The 24,115-nt window shown below is 50.4% G+C and overlaps 11 protein-coding genes across 11 annotated transcripts; 8 read left to right on the top strand and 3 right to left on the bottom strand.

Annotated features, from left to right (window-relative positions):
• Nucleotides 1-238: 238 nt before the first annotated feature.
• On the top strand, nucleotides 239-2,759 carry EURHEDRAFT_373559 (SAM and PH domain protein; the record flags this gene model as incomplete). Its single annotated transcript, XM_040778543.1, has 2 exons — nucleotides 239-391; nucleotides 447-2,759. 2 exons carry the CDS (start codon nucleotides 239-241, stop codon nucleotides 2,757-2,759), a joined length of 2,466 nt encoding a protein of 821 aa, XP_040643323.1.
• Nucleotides 2,760-4,134: 1,375 nt separating this feature from the next.
• Nucleotides 4,135-5,145, bottom strand: EURHEDRAFT_444903 (autophagy protein 5; the record flags this gene model as incomplete). The annotated part of the gene is made up of 3 exons (XM_040783493.1): nucleotides 4,135-4,484; nucleotides 4,540-4,975; nucleotides 5,026-5,145. The coding sequence occupies 3 exons, from the start codon at nucleotides 5,143-5,145 to the stop codon at nucleotides 4,135-4,137; spliced, it is 906 nt and encodes a 301-aa protein (XP_040643324.1).
• A 375-nt stretch (nucleotides 5,146-5,520) lies between these two features.
• On the top strand, nucleotides 5,521-7,941 carry EURHEDRAFT_469146 (cation:proton antiporter). The gene is made up of 3 exons (XM_040785275.1): nucleotides 5,521-5,837; nucleotides 5,884-6,689; nucleotides 6,743-7,941. Exons 1-3 carry the CDS (start codon nucleotides 5,591-5,593, stop codon nucleotides 7,481-7,483), a joined length of 1,794 nt encoding a protein of 597 aa, XP_040643325.1. The 5' UTR covers nucleotides 5,521-5,590; the 3' UTR covers nucleotides 7,484-7,941.
• Nucleotides 7,942-10,130: 2,189 nt separating this feature from the next.
• Nucleotides 10,131-10,411, top strand: EURHEDRAFT_373562 (uncharacterized protein; the record flags this gene model as incomplete). Its single annotated transcript, XM_040778544.1, has 2 exons — nucleotides 10,131-10,159; nucleotides 10,210-10,411. 2 exons carry the CDS (start codon nucleotides 10,131-10,133, stop codon nucleotides 10,409-10,411), a joined length of 231 nt encoding a protein of 76 aa, XP_040643326.1.
• EURHEDRAFT_469148 (alpha/beta hydrolase) lies at nucleotides 10,180-12,061 on the bottom strand. Its single transcript, XM_040785276.1, has 2 exons — nucleotides 11,542-12,061; nucleotides 10,180-11,485 (listed from the first exon to the last, which is right to left on the bottom strand). Exons 1-2 carry the CDS (start codon nucleotides 11,949-11,951, stop codon nucleotides 10,660-10,662), a joined length of 1,236 nt encoding a protein of 411 aa, XP_040643327.1. The 5' UTR covers nucleotides 11,952-12,061; the 3' UTR covers nucleotides 10,180-10,659.
• A 1,198-nt stretch (nucleotides 12,062-13,259) lies between these two features.
• Nucleotides 13,260-14,730, top strand: EURHEDRAFT_446010 (glycoside hydrolase family 7 protein; the record flags this gene model as incomplete). The annotated part of the gene is made up of 3 exons (XM_040783563.1): nucleotides 13,260-13,472; nucleotides 13,526-13,909; nucleotides 13,963-14,730. 3 exons carry the CDS (start codon nucleotides 13,260-13,262, stop codon nucleotides 14,728-14,730), a joined length of 1,365 nt encoding a protein of 454 aa, XP_040643328.1.
• Nucleotides 14,731-14,990: 260 nt separating this feature from the next.
• Nucleotides 14,991-16,480, top strand: EURHEDRAFT_407627 (WD repeat-containing protein jip5). The gene is made up of 2 exons (XM_040780610.1): nucleotides 14,991-15,369; nucleotides 15,463-16,480. The coding sequence occupies exons 1-2, from the start codon at nucleotides 15,008-15,010 to the stop codon at nucleotides 16,334-16,336; spliced, it is 1,236 nt and encodes a 411-aa protein (XP_040643329.1). The 5' UTR covers nucleotides 14,991-15,007; the 3' UTR covers nucleotides 16,337-16,480.
• A 275-nt stretch (nucleotides 16,481-16,755) lies between these two features.
• On the top strand, nucleotides 16,756-17,883 carry EURHEDRAFT_373566 (maleylacetate reductase; the record flags this gene model as incomplete). Its single annotated transcript, XM_040778545.1, has 2 exons — nucleotides 16,756-17,281; nucleotides 17,336-17,883. The coding sequence occupies 2 exons, from the start codon at nucleotides 16,756-16,758 to the stop codon at nucleotides 17,881-17,883; spliced, it is 1,074 nt and encodes a 357-aa protein (XP_040643330.1).
• A 141-nt stretch (nucleotides 17,884-18,024) lies between these two features.
• EURHEDRAFT_407630 (2-(3-amino-3-carboxypropyl)histidine synthase subunit 1/2) lies at nucleotides 18,025-19,973 on the top strand. The gene has a single exon (XM_040780611.1). The coding sequence runs from the start codon at nucleotides 18,150-18,152 to the stop codon at nucleotides 19,866-19,868; it is 1,719 nt and encodes a 572-aa protein (XP_040643331.1). The 5' UTR covers nucleotides 18,025-18,149; the 3' UTR covers nucleotides 19,869-19,973.
• A 166-nt stretch (nucleotides 19,974-20,139) lies between these two features.
• Nucleotides 20,140-23,158, top strand: EURHEDRAFT_407631 (uncharacterized protein). The gene has a single exon (XM_040780612.1). The coding sequence runs from the start codon at nucleotides 20,348-20,350 to the stop codon at nucleotides 22,850-22,852; it is 2,505 nt and encodes an 834-aa protein (XP_040643332.1). The 5' UTR covers nucleotides 20,140-20,347; the 3' UTR covers nucleotides 22,853-23,158.
• Nucleotides 23,096-24,093, bottom strand: EURHEDRAFT_407632 (NudC domain-containing protein). Its single transcript, XM_040780613.1, has 3 exons — nucleotides 23,759-24,093; nucleotides 23,365-23,686; nucleotides 23,096-23,302 (listed from the first exon to the last, which is right to left on the bottom strand). The coding sequence occupies exons 1-3, from the start codon at nucleotides 23,996-23,998 to the stop codon at nucleotides 23,271-23,273; spliced, it is 594 nt and encodes a 197-aa protein (XP_040643333.1). The 5' UTR covers nucleotides 23,999-24,093; the 3' UTR covers nucleotides 23,096-23,270.
• Nucleotides 24,094-24,115: the final 22 nt, after the last annotated feature.

Below are 24,115 nucleotides of genomic sequence, written 5' to 3' on the forward strand. Positions count from 1 at the left end.
CTTTGCATTTGATACCCCATTTGTTGCTTCCCACTGTTAGATACGGTTCCATTATCCCGGTTTCTTGTGCAATACTTGGATAACATTAACATTTGACACCCCTTTGTTTCCATTGGTTGACCTAAATCATACTTCATCATGGTAAGCAAGAAATGAAAAAAATGAAAAAAGGTCTGTCACTGACAAACTATAGAACTCTCTACGTGATCGTCGTAGAGCAGTCCCTGCCTCTCTCAACATGAAAAATACAAAGCAATGCTACCCTCCTCGTGCAGTCGCCGTTGCTCAACGACCAGTGTCTGATGCCACTGACTTCTACGACACCGAATTTGAGATGAGTGATTCAGAGGATGACGACGAAGATGAATCGCCCCGTATGAGCATGGACTCGGTATGGTCTATATCCCCTTTGGCACTTATCTCCAGTTTTTTACTGACGAAAACAGTTTGGTTATGATAGCAACTCGTCTCTTTCTACAGTAGATCCACCCACGCCCGACAATCTCTCCGAAAGGGCCTATGACTCCAAGGATAACAGTTTGGTTCGAGGCCCGTCGGGCCCTCACCTCTTTCGTGCGTCGCTGAGCTCGGCTGGTTCGGCCCCAACGACAGAAGTCGATCTCTACTTCGAGCGGTCCCCGGTGAACTCTCAATTCCCTTCAACTTCTACGGCTTCCCAATTTCCATCATCAACAGCGTCCGGCTTTCCTTCGTCGATGGCCTCTGGGTTTCCCTCATCGACGGCCTCTGGGTTTCCTTCATCAACAGCTTCTAAGTTTCCTTTATCTACGGCTTCTGGGCTGCCTTCATCTACAGCTTCCCAATTCCCATCAACTGCCACAGGCTCGCAGTTCACAGAAACCCCAAGCCGCTTGACCTTCTCGCAATACGGACCCAAGCCTTCTACGATGCACCCAGATGTTTCCCATGTCGAGGAAGAGGAGATCCGGAACTGGAACCCCAGCCAGGTCGCTTACTGGCTGTACATTGCGGGCTACGATGACTCCACGATTGAGAAGTTTATCATCAACGACATTACTGGCACCGTGCTGCTTAGTCTTCAGATTGACGATCTCAAGGAGCTCGACATCATGTCCTTTGGAAAGCGTCGCCAGCTCATCAACTCCATCGACCATCTACGCAACACAATGCGGAAGACAACCCAACAGCAGGAAGGATCTGGCCATGATTACTCTTCTAGTCCCCGTTCCAGTAAAGGGCGGTCTTACAGGGCATCGGTATCGCCTGCCGGAGAGGTACTATCGCCTGCACGTTATGAAGATGGTGACAAGGTCACTCCTGGTGAACTCGTTTCGATTGTCGGGATCGAGCAGCTGCTTCCCAAACCTCACAGCTGCTCCAAGGGAGAAGACTGTCCCAAGTACCAGCGAAGACAGCGCCAAATCGAGAAGGTCATGGCTGAGAACCCGGGCGCCGTTGTCCTGCCCGGCGGCATGATGCTAACTGGCAACCCTGGCAACCCCGAAACGGCTCAGAACATGTTGCGACCTCAATCCGATGCACAGCCCTCGGTTGTGGCATCGTCGGACGTGTTTGGTCCTGCGCAGGAGGCACCCCAGCTGAGCGAGGAAGCTCTTAGTGAAGTCGAGAAGGATGATCCCAGGGAGAGATTGCGCAAGTTCCTCTACTTCCAGCATGTCAGTTCTCCCGACAAGCCGAGTCCTGAGCCTTTGGAAGAGCGGGAGCAGCAACAGCCGCTGTCGCCCATGCAGGATCAGACAACCTTGTCGTCCATACCACCGGTTGAGCCAGCCTCATTGTTGTCTCCTCCCAACTTTCGCATTCCTCACGTTGCGGCCAACCTTCGCAACCTTCCTAAGCTGACCATCCCGGCCGACTCCGATTCAGATGAGCTGACTACGGCGACTGCCACTGCGCTGCGCACCATCACTCCAAACATGGTGAACGTGTACGGCTCCCCGACTGCTACCCAGGAATATGGTCCGTTCAGCACCTACCGTCATGGTACTCCATTTTCCGAAATGGACATCCCTGTCACCGCCATCCCCAACGGTCCTGTGGCTAGGGAGACCTCGCAATCGGTGCCCCCAGACATGCGGTACGGAGATTTGTTCCTGCAAGCATCGCAAGACCCTGTTATGCGTTCCGCATCCACCCGTCCCAAGATGGCCCCTCCATTGCGTCGGGTGCACGAAGGCCGGCCACTCACGCCCATCGAGGCCCCATCGGACCTTGATCATACTCCCCGTCTCCAGACACAGGCGGCAACCTCGTCGGCCAATCCGGTGTTGGCTTCCGATCCCGATGTGACCCATAGCGGATGGATGAAGAAACGCAAGACGACTCGTATCCTCCGCCACGAATGGCAAGATGCCCACTTCACCCTGCGCGGCACCAACCTAGCCATGCATAAGGAGGAAGCCAACGCCCACCGAAACTCCAGAGCTCTTGACAACATTGACGTTGATGATTACGCTGTCGCGTGCTCGTCACTAGCCACAAGCTCCAAGCTAACTGCGGCATTTAAGAAGTCCATCCTCCGCAGCGGCAACCAGACTGGAAACGACCAAGCTGCTTTTGCTTTCTCTTTGGTCCCAACACCCAAGGAGACCGAGAAAAAGACCCTATTCCACAATAACCTCCCAAAAAGCCACCATTTTGCAGTCAAGAACCGTGAAGACCGTATAGACTGGATGCGCGAGCTGATGCTCGCCAAAGCCCTCAAGAAGGGCCGTGACGGCGGGTCCGAAATACAGGTCAATGGTAACTTTATTTGATTCCTTTGTCCTTGTTTACATGTATTTTACTCATATTTGTGTGTTCCTGTCTTTCATTTTTGCATGGTTTGAACATTTGCATGTTGATATATACCTTATGACTGAACGAACACCAAAGTCGCTGGACGGCTACAGACAGATACCCAATTTCATCATTCTATATAATTCGTCCCAAAAATATTTGCAAGATTCATTCTTAGCTAGTCTTACAAATAAAAGTGATAACTATCAAACCCGCTTGTCACAATATCATTGAGCATAGACTTGAGAATACAGTTGGTCAATAAGGCTTGATTGGCTAGGCTCAACTATTTTCAATCGATAAGACTTCACACTGGTCGGTTAATCTGACCATAATATTTCCAGAGAAATTGTACATAGTGGAATAAACGAAGAGTGTGAAACCGTGCTACTCCTAGTAACAGAGCGCTTTTAAAGACAAGAATAATCCCAGGTATATACCAAGAGGTATAGAAATCCCCCACCACGTATACGGGGGTTCCAGGACCTCCCGATGCTGTGAATGGCAGCGTGGTCAATTAGACCACACTAAACCATCTGTGCGCATCTTCATCGTATGCTTGCTTTTCAACTGTCTTAACAAATCTGTCGAGAAGTACTTTGCCTTCAATAACTCGAATGTTGTGCGTGTTCTAAATCTATGGGAGGAGTGAGGCGTCAAAAACTACACGCCGTTCACTACGGGGATCGCCATGAGCGTACTTCTGGTACGTCTGGACAAGGTACTCCAGGGAGACCGATATTCGCCAACTTCTCATCATATAATTCGATTAAAACCCGCAGTTTTCGCATAGCTTCCGAATATTTGTATCTATGCTTGTTGGCTGTACGGGTTCCGATACGCGGCGAACGCATGATGGACCCAGTGCTCCTTGCTTCCCTCGTAAAGGAACATAATTGGCTTAATAGTTGTGTTGGTATTCAGTTTCAGCTTTATTTGAAACTTCGATCCGCTTTTAAGAACGAGGGATCCAATCCAGGGCCTTTGTTGGCCCGTTTGTCGTATAAACTGAGTATGTTTGATATCTGAGTGTCTGCTTGAATCGCTCGCTTTTGTGTTTGTAATATTCTAACCGACGGGCACACTCTAGAATATACGACCCCGTTCATTGTGAAGTAACCAATGAAGTAGTGGACTGGCTGGCGAAATTCTAGTGTGTGGAATGACCATCAAGAAAGATAAGACTCAACTCCGAAGTTGACAGGATGAAGGCTGCAAATGAGGGAATAGCATCAAAGAATTGCAACAGTCGGTAATTAGAGCAAGGTACGGAATACTTGAGAGTGTATGCTGATATAGTGAGTTGATGGCCCCTCGCAAGCATAGCATAGTAACGTACATGGTGATGGCTATCTACCCCATCATACGAATAACAATGTATGCCCATCCATCTCCATAAGCTGAACTCCTGACCACTTCCTCAATCGGCGCAGACATGGGCACCACGGCTCCGTGCAGCACGGGCTTGGCTAATACGGGCGTTCTGCGGCTCGGAAACAAATGTGGGAGGAGGGTGTGAAGGGCTGTGCCGATAGTCTGTGGCTGAGATGTCGAGATAGAGGGAGAAAGTGGTGATTGCACTAGTTTGAGAGAGGGGGCGCCTGAATCTGGAGGAAGAGGGAGGAAGAAGCGAATAGGCACACTGCGAAATGGTTGGGTGGGGAGTAGGATATTGGATATACGTTGGAAGGAAGGGAGGTCAACTATCAATCGAGTTAGCTCTATATTGCATTGTAACCATGGGTAATCCGCACTCACCATCTTGGACAGCTTCCCACAACCCAGATGAATCTTCCTTCGAGAGAGTCATAATTCCCTTCGCCGTCCCATTTCGAAGGAAGTCCGCTTCCTTGACACTGTTTATAAAGGCATCATTAATTACCACTCCCTCCGCGTCAAGTTGGACTAATTCCTCGTGAGGCCAGTCATTAAAATGTACTGTTAATCGCCAGGAATGCGGGCCGCTGGCAGTCTCGCCTGCCTCGTCTGATTTACTTCCCTTAGATGATGCCGGATCTGCTTCCGCGTAGAGATCATATAAAAGTCCAATAGGATAGTGCCATTTCAATGGAACGCCTTCAAATGAAAACCATCCGTCATGGGAATGGGAGTTAGGGTCGATCAAGGATGGTGAGAAGAATGCCCTTAACCGGGGTAATAGAGAGGGCAGATAGGCGAGTCGTGAACATGCAATCTACAAAGACTAGTTAGTATACACAAAGCCATCAATATGTGAGCGCGTACAAGATATGGATCTGTTTGATCATATGACCGGCTCTCTGACGGTGCCAGGACAATCTCTAATGGAAGTTTGCCGTCCCAGACGGTCTTTTGGATGCTGATGAGAGATGGTGCTTGGCTCATGATGGTGGTAGCATAAAACCGAAATATTAAGTTTCTAAGTCTCAGTAGCTTGAATGTAGGAGCAGTGGTCACCAGTGTTTATTTTCGAAGACCCCAGGCATACAACTGAAGTACCCCGCAGAAACCGTATATTACTGCGTCGTGTTCAATTCATGGCAGAAACAGATAAATGATAATCAAGTTGTGTGCTTATACTGGTTGAGTTTAGAAGCCCTGAGCCGCGGCAGTAGTCAAAAAAAGAGAACTTCGTCGTCGTTGATAATGATGCATGAATTGGTGTTTCCAGAACAGGAATATCACGTGTTATTAGTGCCTGAGGCCGAAGTGATATCATCCCCTTGGGGTTTCCGGCTTGGCATGTCTCGTCGCCATGCAAAACCAGGAGTCTGCTATTAGGCTTGTGATGGTTAATGGATAAGTCAATATAGCATATACTCGATAAATTATGGCATCTCAAGATTCCCTGGCCTACCATGAGCCGGGAATTACCACCGTCCTCATCCAGGCCGGCTTCCTGCTCGCTCTGAACATGGTCAACACCGTGCTCGACAAGATCATCTATTGCGGGCTAATCGGACAGCTTTTCATCGGGATGGCCTGGGGCATACCAGGAGGAAATTTGTTAGAGTTGAATGTACAAAAGTCGATACAGCAGTTGGGTTATTTGGGTCTTTTGCTGCTTGTATATGAGGGTGAGTCAAGAGAAGCGAACCAGGGTGAAGGAGCTAACAAGTGCAGGTGGTCTATCAACTTCCTTCTCTCAACTGAAGTCAAACTTTGGTTTTTCTGCTCTGGTTGCCATCACCGGAGTCGCTGTCCCCATGGGCCTCTCTTTCGTTCTGATGCATCTACTTGCTGCAACGCCCCTGCAGGCCTTTGCTGCAGGTGCAGCGCTATGTTCAACCAGTATCGGCACTACGTTCACCATTCTATCCACTACTGGGCTTTCTAAAACGCGCCTTGGTGTTGTACTTGGTAGTGCCGCCATGATGGACGACGTCATGGGGTTGGTTATGGTGCAGATTATCTCGAATCTGGGTAGCGCATCATCATCAGCATCTTTTGACCCGGTTATTGTGATTAGACCCATCCTGGTAGCCTTTGGATTTGCCGTAGGACTAATATTGATCTGTCGATTTTTGGTTGCGAAAGCTGTGCGATTGATACATACGAAGAAGCTATATGTCCATTTCCCAGAGACGATGATGTCGATGAACTTTGGATTTGTCGCTCACATTTGCCTGCTAGTCGGGATGGTCGCCGGTGCTACGTATGCCGGTACATCAGGCCTCTTCGCAGCCTATCTCGCTGGGGCGAGCATTTCCTGGCTTGATGAGTTGTTGGTAACCATCTCTACGGATCCTTCTACAGAAGGCATTGAGTTGCAAGATAACCGGGTTCAAAGCACAGAAAGTGACTCTCAACCGAGAACTACATCACAACAGACAGAAGCAGTAGTCACGAAAAAGCACCCAACAGGAGAAGAAGTCTTCGAACGCCTCTGCAAAGAGCCACTCAAACGGGTCTTGAGCCCGCTCTTCTTCGTACGTACACTCTTTCTTAATGCCAACCAATCCATCGTGCTAACAAACTGCAGGCATCAATTGGCTTCTCAATTCCCATCACCAAAATGTTCCAAGGAGAGGTCATCTGGCGCGGCGTCGTCTACACTATCCTTATGATGTTCAGCAAACTCACCACAAGCGTTTGGTTGATCCAATTGCATTTCAGCCCGCCTCCAATCCTGCAAACGATAGCCCGGATCTCCAGAATCCCGTTTTCTTTTTGTACTTCTCGACTAAGCAAGGCAACTAGTGCATCGTCAAAGGAGAGAAAGAACCACAAAAGCAAGAACAAGGCACCCAACGCCAACATTAGTACCGACAAGTCTGTAACCCAGGAGCGAGGACCAGAAAAACAGGCTCAGCAGGACCAAGAACCTACCTTAACAACAGTGACGACTCCAGCGCCAACTACTGAGCCTTCTCAGAATGAACAAAGCAGAACCTCAGTCTCGCAAACAAGTAGATCCCACCTCCCCCATAAACCCCGTTCTCTCTACCCAGCCTCAATCCTAGGCCTTGCCATGGTCGCTAGAGGAGAGATCGGCTACCTCATCGCATCCCTAGCAGAGACCGATGGCATCTTCTCATCAAGCGAGCAGCAGAACAGTGATAGTTCCGAGCTGTACCTTGTAGTGGTCTGGGCTATCACCCTGTGCACCATTATCGGGCCGATTTGCGTTGGTACCCTGGTCAAAAGGGTTAAGACGTTACAGGCGCGGCGGGTGAACTCTGGGAGTGAGGATCCGTTGGGATCGTGGGGGGTTACTTCTTGAGTCCGCCTTTACCATTGGATGAAATGTACAAACATCTTGCATTGTTGGTGAATGTCCGTACTCCGTGACATCTCGGCTCGGCTCGGGGCGGGTGTTTGTTTGGACCCTCATTTCAGGAATGTAGTCGGCTCCTAGTACGGAGTAGGAGGGGGAGCTGACTAGACACGCAGCTTTCGTTTCAATATGCTCGGACTCGCACCTTTCCTGCAGGCAATACGGGGCTGCAAAAGGGTTGTAAATTGCAGGGCAGTACATATTGCTGTATGCCATTGTCATGTAAATCAACTATCCTGACGAGAAATAGCACAGCCTGATTCAGAGTAACTTGAAGGGTCGGGGGTGGAGAGATAAGATTCACATAGCACTGTCCACTGCAGCTCGGACCAAGAGGATCGACCCCTTGCATATCTTTGAATGGTGGATTCGTAGTCCATACTCGTATGCCGAATAATTATAGCAGCCTGTAATGCAATGCAGCCCCCTAAAACGGCCCGGCATTCGAACCGGCTTATGGAGACGCAACTTTAATCCTGGGCGACATATCCCGGGGCGTTTTGAGCAGTGTACGATCTACTTCCGTAGTTCGTATAGCATGAAAGGAGTCATTCCCCTAAACAATACGGAAATTCCGGTTCTCGAAATGAAAGGATCTCCGGAAGGGATGCCTACGCTCGGAGTCTCCGAGCTTCTCAGTCTGACTCACGGGCGGGCCATATCACCGAACGGCGCGATCCGTGCCGGGATTCTTTGCTACTAGTAGCTACGCCTGTCACAGGCACAGTTCTGACTCGGGATCTCCCAGTTAGTGGCCCTTTAGAACGTTGTAGCGTTACACTTAGCCCAGCAGATTCGGGATTCAGCCGCACCGTAGCTCGAGCCCAGGTCAAAGGATACTACCAATAGAGGACGAGCTATCTGAAACGGCGTCGTTCATTGCGGACGAAGATCCCATCCACCTATTTCAATGCCTGTGCTGCCAGATGTGGGGAGAGGGGGGACTTGGCGTGAACTCTTGAGTCTTGAACCCGTAAGCTGATTGGGTATGTGAACATGCCGAAAGGCCTAGGACCATGATTGAAGGCACGTCAATGGTGGACGACGTAAAGCTAATGCGACGATCGATATATGTTCAATATGCGTACGGTGGATGTGCGGGTGCTGCCCCGTCATGAACCCTGTTTCTGCAAATCCTGCAAATCCTGCAAATCTGTATGTGTATACTAGTAACTTGATTGTGGCAGTGACCCGCATCTCTTGGAACAACAGGGGGAAACAAGGCCATAGTGATGGAAGTGAAGCAAAACACTCGTCGTAGTTCGTATATGCGATGTTGTAGCCATACAAAAGCCATATCTCATTTGCAATCAACAATGCCTGCGCTCGTCAACCCCAGAAAGGGGTTACTGCCGATCCGTATTTGAGTAAAGGGCTGGGGAAAAAGCAAACATGCGAGCTGCAGGAACGCCGGGTACAGAGCGGGAATAAGCAATCTGAAGCCGTTAGCTGTGTAAACTGGGATTGAGACCTGTCCAGTGAGACGGCACATAGTAGTTCCCCATGTGATCGGCGAAAATGCCAATTTCGTCCTGTTTGTCGTCGCTCTTGTTCTTCGGCACCAGGGCCCGGGAAAGGCCACTGGGAAATGAGAACGCAATCTTATTTCTTGAATGACAGCCAAGAACAGGCGCGCGCGTCTCATCAGCTGCAGTTCTGCTGGTCTAGGTTCCGGGGCTTGAAGCTTCGTACCCCTCAACGTGTTATACAGGCCAGCGTTTCAGCCTCTGTCCCTGCTACAATTGCCCTTTTCGTTCTTAGCGAAATGAGAAATATGACCGGCAGGGCTGGGGCCCACCATCGACAACTACCATTTCAAATCACCCCAAATACATACCGACGGGGTGGCTCATGTCCTGAAAGGCTACACTAGAAGATGCCCGTGATTTCCAAGACATCGATCTCCATATCTCAGCCTTTTTCTCTAACAGATGTGGAATTCGCTTGTTCCAGCTGAGTCCATCTGGTCCCGTTCCCTCTTACCGGATTAGGACGTTGCTCATCATGAACTCAGGGTCACGACGCCTGCGTTCGTCATCGGCGTTGTGAAATGAACTCCGGATAGCGGATGAACACTGGGGCTTAGCAGATCTCAACAAAGTTGACACATGCCAAGAGAGCTCAGCACAGATTCCCCAACTGCGAGCACTGTTCCAACGGCTGGAGTTAAGGGAAATAGTGGCTATCATGCTGTCAAATTCCTAAGAAAGGGAGTGGAACCAGGACGTCACGGATCCCTAGCTGGTAATCCCGTCATGATCCTCGGGGTTAGTGCCAAAATGATCATCTCCTGCTCGATGCTAATTATTTCAGTGGCTTTTGCGGGAAAGCATTGTTGCAACTCTCCACTGATGGCGCATGAAGTTGACCAAGGTCAATCGGGACCTCCTCGCTCCTCAGACATATAAGGAATGGATTCTTTGCCTGGTCAATCCATACCAACAGCTGAACCTCATTCCACAAAGATCTTTCAATACAGAACTATCGTTATTCTTCCTTGGAAAATTTCCCAATCTCATTGCATACTTCCCACCGGCTCATTCGCCAACCCAAAGACTGTTGTATCAATCAGACCGTAAAACTCATATCAACCATGCCTTCTGAGAATAAAAACACCACAAGGTATGCAATATGAATAAAAACCATGCATTGAAAGTAACTAACGGTTCCAGGATGACCAATGGTATGGGCAACCGGCCTAATGGAAATGCAAACCACGATACAAACAGGAGCAATGCTGGCGTCGCAGGCCCCAATGGGTCATCCACTGCAGATGAGCCGTATTTTGCTCACACGCGGATGCATGACCGGTCTGCGCACGTATCCCGCCTATCGAGTCAGATCAATAGGACGGATGAGATTTTGAAAACATGAAAGACACATGTCTATTTGCAAGGAAAATACCAACAACTGAAGAAGAATCCGGTATCTTCCAGAATACAAGGGATAATCTCTATATACAAAACCTTTCAGATGCCGTGGTATGAGTGACAATGACCAGAAGACAGTATGGTCATCACTTGGCGGGTATATCCAACTAAAGCAAGCTCCGAGAGCCAAGGAAACATCAGAGTGGTAGTGGGTCTCTGTCATGTACACAGTCCAGGTCTCGGGATTCCAATTCAATCCAATAAGTCCCAAATTTGTTGTGCTAGTTCATCGTATTTGGTACTGGGGAATTCATGTCCAGCGTCGAAGTATTTAAACTCAACATTTCCCTCGAGGACATCGGTAGCATCTGGTGCAAGCTCTTCCTTAACGATGATAGAGTCGTCAACTCCGCAGATAATCTGCACCTTGTCGCCCGTAAGACCATGCTTGCTTTGCTCTTGGGGCGAGCGACTCCGCTGCGCCGTCAGAAACTGGCCCAGGCGTGCCCATGTATCCCATTGTCGTTGACACAGAATTGGCCCGAACCGCATGCTAGACATGAAGGCATGAACAAAGCCGGAATGGTTATTGACTTGCCAATAGACGGCCGTGGGAACAGCAACATGAGGGTATGCTCGGGAAAGTATTTGAGTACCAGCAGCGCCTGTCGAGGGAAGTTCTTCGGTGAGTGCGGCCCCGGCATCAATCTTCTCATTACCCTTGGGCTTCGGGGTAACCAATGGGCCCGCACGGAGCCGACGGCCGACAAGGAAACCCAGAACCTTCTCAGGTATCAGTCCACGGGAGTACAAAAAACGTGACTGGAAACTAATCTGGGAGTCTCTGATCAAACCGGATGGAGCCAGTAACACCAAGGACGAAAGAAGTTGAGGGAAGAATGACGCAAAGGACGCAGCAATACCGCCTCCAAGGGAATAACCCACGAGGCAGAATTTACCAGACCCAGCACCGGTCCACGAAATCGGGGACGAGTTCAATGCAAGAGAGATCTGTGTCGAGAATAGTCGGTCGTCCTGAGGGAGGTCTGACGGACAATCGGAATAGCCTCGTCCAAACCTGGTGGTTGACTTGTTAGCAAACAAGTCTCAATGGGCCCTGGAGAAAGCACTTACAAATCAAACAGCATGACACGACAGCCGCGATCAACTAGAGCGTGTGCCACACCGCCCAATGCGATACACGGAGTAGTGATACCATGAACAAAAAGCACCTTAGGTCCATCCTCAGGGCCCCATTCGTAGGCCCTGATTGATCCATATGGGGTCGACACATCACGGGCTCCGGGGAGCACATCGGCCGGCAACGGAAGAGCACGAATTTCTTCATCTGAGAGACCGGGTAAAACAGTCGACCGCGGGGAGTGAAGGATCTTTCCTTCAGTGTGCGAATCTGAACCAATTGAGCGAAGCAGGAAGCCTAGAGTAAACGATGCTGCACCGGTTGCGGCCAGGAGGGGGATCTGGGATTGATGATTCGCGAAGGAATCGGACAGGAAATCGGCAGTCTGACTGTACCAAGACATTATGGATGTAGAATTTTCTCTAAAAAATATTATACAATTAATCCAATACCAAACAAAAAGCAGTTGGTGATACCAGTCACTGACTGAGAGAAGGAGAGAGACCGGAAGAGGAAAGCCTCGGCGAGTAAGCATCGGGCCGAGGGACCAGCCGGATTGACGTCATGTTTCCTATCTGGGTTAAATGTCAACTATGGAAACATTGTACGAACATCTCAGCGAAATGCTGCAGAGTACATATATAGCAATTATCATACTGAGAGCATGATGTTGGAACAATGTGCCTGAAAGGCTCAATGCGGTAAGCGCTGATAGATATCTGAAACAAGGAAGTGTCAGAGATACAACGTCCGCTGTCTAAAATATACAAAGCTAAACAAAGTGTTTGTGAACTCAATTCAAAACACCAACTGACATTGTTGGGCGCATCCTTGCCTGGTAGGGCCAAAGAGACGCTCTCGAGATTAATCTATCCACCGCCACCATCCGGAGCCGACAATCAAGATAGGGCGCATACTCAACTTCAGACAACCTCATATAAAAGTATTCAGCTCAATGGACAGTGTCGCCCTGGACCCCAGGGATCTACAGGCACAACGAGAAGAAATCGATGATCTATCGATCCTTCATCTTATCTATCGTTTCCGTTTCGCGCTGAGGTTCTGGTCCCTGCAGATGCCAGGTCAATAAGTGTAAGGAACGAGTTAATCAACTCTCATCGGGCCATACTTGCAGAATCAGCATCCGTCTCTGGCAGGAACAGACCATATGCGGCCTTACGTAGGCTCTGCATTGGTTACCGATATGGGAAGGCTAAGTGTCAAAGAAGTCCTAGGATCAGACTGCTATCTGAGTCTGAGCAAATCCATATCGCCCTGGAACAAAGTCCAAGAAGCAACTGAGATCGATTATATCCAGTCTTCAAATTGATTGCCATATTTATCCGGGGTTAAATTAACCGAACAGCTTGGAGCGCCGTCCGCATACCATATATTGAAAACGAGCAGGAGCTCTGCCCACACAACCCAATCAAAACGCATGATTGGGTTAAAGAGATCGGAATCACTGCTAGATGGCAATGCCAATGACCAAGGAGTAATGTCTATCACTTTGAAACGAGTCAATTAAAAAGTATCAAATAGAATGGAGCGGGAACAGGGCATTCCGTTGGCTATAAAAGGATATAGTTCCTCCTAGTTTTGGGATCATTCAATCAATTCTGCGGGCCAGATAACAAAGACTTTCATTCTCTCTCTCCCATTTCTTTTTTTTTTTTTTTTTTTATGCTTATATTACTTTCCAGTTCAAAATATGTATAACCGCGCACTCCTTATCTCTTCCCTTTTGGCAGTTGCTAGTGCCCAGCAGGCTGGGACACAGAAGGAAGAGAACCACCCTTCTTTGAACTGGCAGAAGTGTACAGCGGATGGCTGCACGGAACAGAAGGGCTCTGTGGTCCTTGACGCCAACTGGCGTTGGGTCCACTCGACCGATGGTTACGACAACTGCTACACCGGTAACTCGGTAAGTCTCTATCATGCTGAAAAGATAAAACCGTGAGTAACAGAGGAATACAGTGGGACGAGAGCCTTTGCCCTGACGACAAGACTTGCGCTCAGAATTGCGCCCTTGACGGAGCTGATTACGAGGGCACCTATGGTATCAGCTCTGACGGCGACGCCCTGACTTTGACCTTCGTTCAAGACTCCAACGTCGGATCGCGGTTGTACTTGATGGAGGATGACAGCACTTACCAGATGTTTAACTTGACCAACTCCGAGTTCACTTTCGATGTCGATGTCTCAGAGCTGCCTTGTGGCCTGAACGGTGCTCTGTACTTCAGCTCCATGGATGCGGATGGTGGACTCTCCAAGTATGATGGCAACAAGGCTGGTGCCAAGTACGGTACTGGATACTGTGATTCGCAGTGCCCAAGGGATATGAAGTTCATTAACGGCCAGGTAAGATATCCTGTCTTGTTTCCGCGGATTCTCATGGCTAATAACTAAACCAGGGCAACGTCGAAGGCTGGGAGGCCCAAGAAAATGATAAGAACGCCGGCACTGGCAACCATGGCTCTTGCTGCCCCGAGTTGGATATCTGGGAGGCCAACAAGATTTCCACGGCTGTCACGCCCCACCCTTGCAGCGACCTCGAACAGACCATGTGCAATGGAGACAACTGTGGCGGAACCTACTCTGGCGAGCGCTATGGAGGAAACTGCGACCCTGACGGCTGTGACTTCAACCCCTTCCGTATGGGCAACGAGTCGTACTTCGGCCCGAACAAGATCGTCGACACCACCAAGAAGATGACGGTGGTGACCCAATTCATCACTGATGACGGTACCGACTCTGGAACCCTTTCGGAGATCAAGCGCTTCTATGTCCAGGACGGCAAGGTCATTGCTAACGCTGCTTCTAACATCGACGGTGTCACGGGCAACTCCATCACCTCCGACTTCTGCACGGACCAGAAGAAGGCTTTCGGTGACGATGACGTCTTCGCGCAGAAGGGTGGCCTCTCCAAGATGGGCGATGCCATGGCCAACGGCATGGTCCTTGTCCTGAGTCTGTGGGATGACCACTACGCCAACGCGCTCTGGCTCGACAGCTCCTACCCGACTAACGCTACCGAGAGCGACCCCGGTGTTAAGCGTGGGACTTGCGCCAAAGGCTCTGGCGCTCCCAGCGATGTTGAGAAGAGTGCTGCCGATTCCACGGTGACTTTCTCGGGTATCAAGTTCGGAGCCATCAACTCGACCTTTTCTGCTTCGTCGTAAAACGTTTGATCGACGTATATCGAGGCGGGCATGAACCGATACTCTGTTAGTGGTATGATTGGGGGATTCTCAAGAATCCTGTATTAAATTCTATTCTTCAATCTGTCTTTTAAAAATGTTAAAAAATTAAATGTGGCTGTCAAATTTCTGTTCTCAGTTATACTAGTCCGTACAGATGCACCGGAACATTCTCGGTCCGGGTTCACTAAAAAGGGCAATCGACTCGGAGCTGCTCTTGAAAGTAAGAAGAAAAAAACCATTGCAACTCTTCCACGCCATGTTTGACACGGTCTGTACACTTCCGCTGTCTGCGGATTTATTCGCGCAGGCCCTTCATCCCAGAGAACCCGTTGTCTCTGTCGGACTTTCGACTGGCCATGTGCAAACTTTTCGACTTCCGTCGGACGAGGTCGACAGCGACGACAACGATGTCGCGTCGAACTCGTCGTCGCGGAACGGCAAGGGTCATATTGATACCATGTGGAGGACAAGACGGCACAAGGGCAGCTGCCGAACTTTAGGGTTTGGCATTGACGGGGAGACACTGTACTCCGCAGGGACAGACGGCTTGGTGAAAGCTGCGAAGGCGGAGACCGGAGTTGTGGAAAACAAAATTGCGATTCCCACAGAGAAAGATGGGTTAGTTTCTTTTACCAGTTGGATCTTAATGGATCTTGTACGCTATTTTGTGGTTCAATGGCTTGGCTAACGGTGCTGTTTTCTATATTGTAGCTCCGTCGATGCTCCGACAGTCGTCCATGCTCTGTCCCCCCAGACTCTTCTTCTCGCTACAGACTCAAGCGCATTGCATCTCTATGACCTTCGCAAACCCTACTCGTCTGTTTCGGCGCGTCCGGAACAATCACATCATCCTCACGACGATTACATCTCATCCCTCACTCCCCTACCGGCGTCGGATACCAGTACATCAGGCTTCAGCAAGCAATGGATTTCGACCGGAGGCACAACATTGGCCGTGACGGATCTACGACGCGGAGTTATGATGCGCAGCGAAGATCAGGAGGAAGAACTGATCAGCTCCACTTACATCAGCGGGTTGCCATCCAGCGGAAGCAGCCGCGGTGAAAAGGTCATTATCGGTGGTTCTAGCGGAGTGTTAACGCTCTGGGAGAAGGGCGCTTGGGATGATCAAGACGAGCGGATTTACGTCGACCGTTCTGGCTCTGAGGGAGAGACCTTGGAAGCCATTAGTGTCGTCCCAGATGACCTTGGAAAGGGCAAGATGGTTGCGGTCGGTGTGGGCACCGGTGTAGTTAAGTTCGTCGGCATTGGCCCCAATAAGGTTGTCTCGTCCGTCATGCACGATGAGACTGAAGGCGTTGTGGGGTTGGGGTTTGATGCTGAAGGTCGCATGGTCAGCGGTGGCGGCCAGGTGGTGAAAGTCTGGCACGAAGCTTTAAACGTGGAAGATTCTGGCGATGTCGATATGATGGGTAGTGACAGCGAAGGTAGCAACGATGACTCGGAAGATGACAGTGACCGCGAGAGCCGATCCGGTGACAAGTCCCGCCGGAAGCGAAAGAAGGCCAAGGGCAAGGACCGCAAGGGAGGACAGCAAATCATGGCATTTGATGGTCTTGATTGATTGATACCCTATCTTGAAATTGCATAGCTGTAAAGCATCGATACTTTGGAGTCTACGGACCACAAGCACATATCGAAGGAGTATGAAGTAGACGTAAATAGACAAAATCTAGCTCTTCTAATACATAAAGCTACTGTTATGCACTTCTACTCTATTTCCTATGAGCGGAATTTTTCCACTGTTCTACAACTTCATTAATAAACCATATCCGGAAATCCGAACCTCACCTCAACTGCCGAAACCTCGAAGCCCCGCGACGAGACCCACGGAAGAGCATGTGGAGAGAAAATAAAGATGGATTTAAGGGTTGCGATCAGGATTATTCATGATGATCAAGCAGCACTGGGTCTTATTTAGTGTTTCCTTCTCATCCTCCTCCTCTCATCCACCATTTGCTCTTCACCAGGCAAATCTACATAATGGACGCATTTGAATACAACGCCAATCCCGGCCGGGTCATCTTCGGCAGTGGCACCATCCAGAAACTCCCTGATGAGATCGCCCATCTTAACCTCAAGCTGCCCCTGGTCCTCTCGACACCGCAGCAGACCAGCCAGGCTGAGACCGTCAAAAATGTCCTGAAGGACCAGATCGCAGGCATCTTCTCGGATGCTACGATGCACACGCCCACGCATGTCACCGATGCGGCCGTCCAATTTGCGCAGCAGAAGGGCGCTGATTCGGTCATTTCCATCGGGGGTGGCAGCACCATTGGTCTGGGAAAGGCAATTAGCTTCCGCACAGGACTGTCGCATATCTGTATCCCAACAACTTATGCGGGAAGTGAGATGACGCCTATTTTGGGAGAGACAGCGGATGGAGTGAAGAAGACCAAGTCTGATCCCAAGATCCTTCCCGGGACGGTGATCTATGATGTCGACTTGACCATGACCCTGCCCACGGGGATGAGCGCAACGAGTGGTGTCAATGCCATTGCTCATGCTGGTAGGTTTACCACTATCTATGGCTAAAAGCGCATCAAGCTAATGATGCTTCCAGTCGAGGCTCTCTACGCCCGCAACACCAACCCCGTCATCAACCTGATGGCCATTGAAGGAACTCGAGCCTTGGCCAGCTCTCTCCCCGAAATTGTTGAGAACCCATCTTCTCAATCTGCTCGCTCCCTGGCCCTCTACGGCGCCTGGCTGTGCGGAACCTGTCTAGGTAGCGTGGGCATGTCCATCCACCACAAGCTCTGCCACACTCTCGGAGGCAGCTTCAACCTGCCCCACGCAGAGACTCACACTGCTGTGCTGCCGCATGCTATCTCATACAATGCGCCCAAAATCCCTGAGGCTATGAAGAAGCTGGCAGACGCTCTTCCCGAAAGCAACGGGGATGCGATCCACGGGTTGAACGTCTTACTGGAGAAGCTGAAGGTCAAGCGGGGAGCCCAAGACTTTGGAATGAAGGAAGATGGCATTGATAAGGCTGCTGAAATTGCCGTAAGCAACCCGTACTGGAACCCCCGGCCAATTGAGCGTGGTCCGATCCGCGAGTTGATTCGGAGAGTTTGGGCTGGAGAACCCGCGCGCGCAGATCTGTAACTATTAATTTAGCATAGGGTGATCTGTATATACCAATGAGTTTAAGATAGCATAAAATATAAGAATTTAAGTATGAATGCAGTGTCGTTCCTATATGTTAATCACAAACCGTACCATTGGCTCCTTTCGCATGGCGGGGTGAAGTGGGGGGTTTCGCCGAAAAAAAAAATTTCCTCCCATCAGCTAACATCAATCCTCAATCCAACAGACAACATTCAGGAGGAAAGAGGGGCTACGCAGTGCCTCCCTTGTTATTCTGCTAGACTATGGGCGCAGAAATGGGGGCAGCACCGGTGCTGTCCACCCCCGATGACCGAATCCTCGAAGCCACCGAACCCGTTGTCTCCCACGATCCCCAGCGCATTGCATCCGACGAAGAGCTCTGCATTACATACGATATTGAGCGCACGTTGAAAGAGATCCGCCAGGCCCGGTATAAGCGAGTTGCCCTACAATTCCCCGATGACATGCTCCCTGATGCCCCGCGGGTATTCCAACTGCTCAGTCGGGGACTGAACCCTGCGACAACGACCACCAGCAATGGCGTAAACGGTCATTCAAATGAAACGGACAATGCGGACCTGGCGCAGTCTGTGGCTGGTCTTCAGGTGGAGAATCCGGCGAACGAGACGCCGAAACTGTACATCTTGGCTGATACTTCCTACGGAACCTGCTGTGTCGACGAAGTGGCTGCAGAACATGTGAACGCGGACGTGGTGGTACATTATGGACGGTCGTGCTTGTCGCCAACGGCCCGATTGCCTGTCATCTATGTGTTTACGCATAAGCCTCTGCCTATCGAGCCGGTTGTTCGGGCCTTCAAGGCTACCTACCCAGATCCATCTACGAAGGTGATTCTGGCGGCGGATGTGACTTACGCGGACCACCTTCCCAATGTGTATGCTCGACTGACGGAGGAGGGATATGCCGACTTGTTTGCTACAGAGATCGTTCACGACCCGTCTTCTGCTATCCCAAATCGATCTGTGCCGGAGTCTGTTCGCGAAAGCCCCGATTCGTTGTCAAAGTGGCAGCTCTTCCATATTTCCAACCCTCCGACGGCCCTTCTTATGACTCTTGCGTCTCGGGTCACTGCAATCCATATTTATCCCGCGGAAAAGGCAGAGGGGGAAGAGGATGACGTGAAGCCACTAGAGGCATCGACAGCGGCCGCCTTGCGGCGACGATACGCCATCTTGACCTCGTTGAACACCGTCCCTATTTTCGGTATCTTGATCAACACCCTGAGCGTAAAGAACTATCTTCACATCGTGGAGCATGTCAAGCAAAAGATTGCGGATGCGGGCAAGAAGAGCTACATGTTTGTGGTCGGCAAGTTGAACGCAGCTAAAGTCGCTAATTTCAGCGAAATTGGTGGTTGGGTGGTCATTGGCTGTTGGGAGAGCTCCCTGGTCGACAGCAAAGATTTTTGGAAACCGGTCATCACCCCGTATGAGTTGGAATTGACGCTCCAGGGGGATACGGAGCGGGTCTGGACGGGAGCATGGCAGAGCGATTTTCAAGCCATCCTTGATAAACCGACTGAAACCCCTTCGTCGGAAACCAACGGTGCGGCCGGCGGCGACGGCGACATCGACAACGACGACGAGGAAGAGGACTCAGACTTCGAATCCGCACCCCCAGAATTTGACTTGCGTACTGGCAAACTTGTCTCACACTCACGTCCGATGCGGGATCCTGCACCCCGCGTTTCTGCCCAGCTCGATGCTGCGGCGGCGAGTAGTGGACCGAATGCTGCTCGGGCGTTAGCCAGACGGGCCAAAGGCGATCTTGCCATGATCGGCGGGAACGTTTCCCCAGGGGCAGAATTTCTACGATCGCAGCGGACGTGGAAGGGATTGGGCAGCGATTTCGATATCCGGTATGACGACGACGAGGATGATCGGGATAGCACACTGGTGGTGGAAGGGCGCAAGGGTATTGCAAGGGGATACACCGTCGGAGAATCAATAGACAAGCATTAACTTTAGCATCCTGTGTGTATAGTACTTGTATAGGAGTGTTCCGCAGGGCGTATGATGCCCTAATAATTGAAGCCACATGGACAACAGAAACTTGAATGTAGGGGCTACTAAATGAATAATTGAATTCTGATCTTTCCTAAGACTTTTCTTTTTTTCTTTTTCTTTTTTTTTTTGTTGTCGTCTGGCAGCAAAAGCAACATATCACATGATACGCCTGTTGAGTTGGCACACACCACAACAAGGCACGCTCACTTCCTTTCATACACCGTCTAACAACAACCCAGGATGGCTTTCTCCATGTCGCCCATCGCCTGCTTATAAGGAAGAAAGTAAAAGGAAGACACGTCCCTCCTTGCGTATCTTTTCTTCTCCTTTCCTTTTTTCCCTTTTCTTATGATGTCCTGCGTTTCCCGCATTCTCCGCCGTGCTCGCGATCTCGCGTCACTTATCCAACTCTCAGCTTGAAAGAATAGAAGACTATGTCTATCGTTTACAACCCGGCATCTGCAGACAGGTTACAGTCGTACAGCAGCATCATGGTGGAAGATAAGCAACGGTGCTTGGTGGAAACCGCCCTGGAGCAATCGGCGGCTCCGGCTCAGCGATCTCTATCGATATTTGAACGAGTAATTACCACGCATGCTCCCATTCTTGAATCTCTTTTACTTCAGTCTCCTACGGATTCCATCTTACAGCTCTACCATACCTCACGCTATCTACAATCCTTCCTTAAATCCTACCCGACAGCATGGAAATACCTCTCGTTTCGCTTATACTACCCATCCGGCACGCAGCCGCCGCCTGTCCGAGTCGTCCTCCCCGGCCATCTAGATCCAGAGAGTCAACGCCAGTCACGTCCGTATGCCCTCGATAAGTTATTGATGACGGTGGCTATTCCCTTCAGCCCGTGTCTGCGGAGTTTGGAACTGGATAATACGGCCGTGTCGGGCCAGATTCTGATCTCGACGGTCCTGCATTCACGACGGGAGACACTGGAGCACCTGTCTGTTCGGGGGTGTAAGAATGTCTCGCTGAAGTACCATATTGTTCCGTATCTTACCATGTTTGGATTACAATATGATGTGGATATGGCACGGAATATCGGTAGTTCACCCGCTACGAAGCCGCTTGCTCTCAAGAGTCTCTACACCTATCGATGCCGTCATCATCGACGGAGGCCATATCTCACGTCCTCTCTACAAAGGAAGGATTCTGACTCAGAGCCAACGCATGAGTTGGTGACGCTCTGTCACAAGCTGGGCATCTGGACGGATACAGCTTGGTGTTCTACCCCTGCAGGACGGTGCTTCCGGCGAAGGGGATATGTCCAAATGAGGGTTCCCCAGGGATCTGCGGAGGTCTGGGTGGTTTTTGACCGGCTCTGGCGATCCAAGAATTGGATTGGCTCTGTGGACCATGGAAGCCAACCTTCAAAGCAGGATGGAAAGTTATGGGAGCACAGTGAGACTGGGGCATTTGGCGAAGCTTTGGGGACCGGAGAAGGAGGCGATCCGGGCGAAGGCAAAACTTTGCCTGCCCATCTTCGTCAGAGCCACACGCGCTTCGTTGAGAACGTTCGGTGTGACAATTGCTTGGAGGTGATTCCGGAGCGGTGTGAGCAATGCAGCATTCTAATGCACTGCATTGGGTGTCGGAAGACTCTCTGTGCAAGCTGTGCGTACGAAAGGCCTTATGTCCATCGCACATCCCGGTCATCGACATCTGTAGATGATGCTCCTCAGCCATTCTGGTGGGCACCAGGAGCGACTGTCTCACCGTGTTCCATGCAGGACCCTGCACACAGTGTCTCTTACATTTCGAACCAACCCAGCTCGTATCCTACGCTCATGTTCCATTGGTGTTGCACAGAACCCATCTTCTCTGGAGGCGGTGGGATCAGCATTGGCACTCCTAATAGGGAAGTTGATCAAGTACGAGCCGTTCCTCTGCCCCGGGGACAGGGCTGGGAGGATGTCGAATATTCGAGCAATGAGTTCAATAAGACGTTCCCCAAGTACGCCTACGGTGATCCGACAAGACCGGATTACTCACTCGAGACGGGACACATCGCCATGATGAAGTGGTTATTGGGCCCACCAGATCGGAAGATCTCGCCCTGCCCGCGGAATCTGTGTCAGGAGTGCTATGATTCTACTCATTGGAAAGTCCATTGCAAGACGTGCTCGAAGCCATTGTGCATTGAACACGACCTCCGGGGGCTGCGTCTGCGGATATGTGGATATCGCGATCTTGCTATGGAAAAGCTGGCCATTCAGGAACAGGATGGCACTAATTCTTTAGACCACCTTCCACAAGCAAGGCCCACTTCTGGATTTGATCTGCCTTATCGGACACAACGCGTGGTTGATTCGATCACGAGCAGCTTCACGGACGATCAGCTGGGCGATAATCTGACTGAATTGAACACTCCTGTAATTCCGCATACAGATCTTACTGAATCTGGCGAGCTCGTACGGCGCAGTTCAAGGAGCTTTTCCGCCTCGAACTCGAATGGCTCTCGCTCATCGTCCCCGTCATCTCTATATTGCGACTCACCAATGGAACCCCCAAAATGGCAGGGATGCCAGTCATTCTTCTGCCCCCAGCACCGCGTAGTAGGCGATCACCGCCAACGCTGTGGCAGCCTCCTCTTCGAATGTACATCTTGCTCAGTGAACGTGTGCCAAGACTGCGTCTCGCGGAACCCGCCCTGCAACTGCTCATACTGCGAATCGAACTATCTCTGTCCGAACTGTGCCCGGAACTACGAGCGAGACGGGACGTGTCGACGACTAATCGAGGAGAAGGCACGACGGGAGCGAAAGTGGAAGAAGGACATGCGAGCGTTGGAGGGGATTCTTGATAATAAACTTGCGAATGAGATCGCGGAGTTTGCAGGGCAATTCTTCGATGCGATTGAGCAGGAACAGCCGGGAGTATCTGTGGAGCAGGTTGAGGATATTGGACTGTCGGGTTGGTCTTGAGTCCTTGCTTTTTTCGCTTTTTTTTTTCAACATTTCCCGCATTTCTTATCATTTCTTCGTTTTATTGTCATGTTAAAGGGTGCATTATGGCCATTTGCACCAGGTGGTGTTCACGGCGTCCTTGCCATGTTTCTGCATACTGATTTGTCTGGATGCGCAGGGGGCATTCAGCCTAGGATGTATGTGTTCGGGTTTTATTTGTTTGAGTCAGATATCCGGGATTATAATGTGAATATATGGGAAGTAAATGTGTTATGTTCGGTTTATACGTTAGGAATAGAGGACATGTCATTCAATCACTCATATACTTTAGTAGTGGCGTAGTGGAGAAGAACACCGGCAACGTGAAGCATAAATGTATTATTGTTTAACAGCATGATGCATTCGGCAATTCGTAACTCATACCAACACAGCCAACCTACCCAATCTGCGCATTCGAAAAGTCCATTTCTATACCCATTAGCAAGCCCCCAATCCAACAACCCTCGAGAATGAAAAGAAGGAAAGCATACCAGGATGTTCCGCCTGAAACTTGCTCAAAATCTCCATCTTCTTCTGCTCCTCACTACTCGGCTTCCCCATCTCCTTCTGCCGCTGATCATACATCATCTTCTCGACCATCGCCCTCGTCTGCCCGTCCAAATCGCCCAGGTTCGAGTTCTCGGGCGTGATCTTGCTCACGTCGATCTTGGGAGCTGTGGTTACCACGTGCGCCCACCAGTTCATCTTGTTGATTTTGTCGAGGTGGATGGCAATTTCTTTGCCGGGGGGTGTTGGGGTGGTTTCGAGCGTCCAGGAGGATTCGTCAGTTAGAATGGGGTGGGGGAATTGGCCCTTCACAGTAACATAATATTAGCTCTTGCTATTGGTTATGGCTTGGTATAGGCAGGTAGGTGGAGGGTGTACCTCAATAATAGCCTCCTGCCCCTTCACAGCAACCTTAATCTTATCCTTCGCCAGCACGATATCCAAATCCCTACCCTTCAGGTTACCGGGGACAGGGATCGTAACGTCGACATCGCGGATGCTCTGGGTCCATTTGTAGGGGAGTTGGGCTTGTTCGGCGTCTTCGCGAGCCTTGCGGTCCTTTTCTTCTTGTTCGCGGGCAGCGGTTTCGGCGGGGATTGGGGGTTTTTCGTCGGCCATTTTGTTTTTTGATTTCTGGTCTGGGTTTGGAGATGGTTAATACGAGGAGAGAATGCGGTGGTGTAGTGTGAATGGAGAGGAAAGTGATATCCGAGTAGCATTCTGTCAGTGTGGGGC

Source organism: Aspergillus ruber (genome assembly GCF_000600275.1).
Source record: "Aspergillus ruber CBS 135680 unplaced genomic scaffold scaffold00001, whole genome shotgun sequence".
Taxonomy (NCBI): Eukaryota; Fungi; Ascomycota; class Eurotiomycetes; order Eurotiales; family Aspergillaceae; genus Aspergillus; species Aspergillus ruber.

What these genes read in the sequence shown, in the direction of transcription:
- EURHEDRAFT_469146 (XM_040785275.1), top strand. Translation starts at nt 5,591, where the DNA reads ATGGCATCTCAAGATTCCCTGGCCTACCATGAGCCGGGAATTACCACC. An exon ending in TTTGCTGCTTGTATATGAGG is followed by an intron (nt 5,838 to 5,883) that starts GTGAGTCAAGAG and finishes TAACAAGTGCAG; the next exon opens with GTGGTCTATCAACTTCCTTC. An exon ending in TCTTGAGCCCGCTCTTCTTC is followed by an intron (nt 6,690 to 6,742) that starts GTACGTACACTC and finishes AACAAACTGCAG; the next exon opens with GCATCAATTGGCTTCTCAAT.
- EURHEDRAFT_469148 (XM_040785276.1), bottom strand. Translation starts at nt 11,951, where the DNA reads ATGTCTTGGTACAGTCAGACTGCCGATTTCCTGTCCGATTCCTTCGCG. An exon ending in CGTGTCATGCTGTTTGATTT is followed by an intron (nt 11,486 to 11,541) that starts GTAAGTGCTTTC and finishes GTCAACCACCAG; the next exon opens with GTTTGGACGAGGCTATTCCG.
- EURHEDRAFT_407627 (XM_040780610.1), top strand. Translation starts at nt 15,008, where the DNA reads ATGTTTGACACGGTCTGTACACTTCCGCTGTCTGCGGATTTATTCGCG. An exon ending in ATTCCCACAGAGAAAGATGG is followed by an intron (nt 15,370 to 15,462) that starts GTTAGTTTCTTT and finishes TCTATATTGTAG; the next exon opens with CTCCGTCGATGCTCCGACAG.
- EURHEDRAFT_407630 (XM_040780611.1), top strand. Translation starts at nt 18,150, where the DNA reads ATGGGCGCAGAAATGGGGGCAGCACCGGTGCTGTCCACCCCCGATGAC.
- EURHEDRAFT_407631 (XM_040780612.1), top strand. Translation starts at nt 20,348, where the DNA reads ATGTCTATCGTTTACAACCCGGCATCTGCAGACAGGTTACAGTCGTAC.
- EURHEDRAFT_407632 (XM_040780613.1), bottom strand. Translation starts at nt 23,998, where the DNA reads ATGGCCGACGAAAAACCCCCAATCCCCGCCGAAACCGCTGCCCGCGAA. An exon ending in GGCAGGAGGCTATTATTGAG is followed by an intron (nt 23,687 to 23,758) that starts GTACACCCTCCA and finishes GTTACTGTGAAG; the next exon opens with GGCCAATTCCCCCACCCCAT. An exon ending in GTTTCAGGCGGAACATCCTG is followed by an intron (nt 23,303 to 23,364) that starts GTATGCTTTCCT and finishes TAATGGGTATAG; the next exon opens with AAATGGACTTTTCGAATGCG.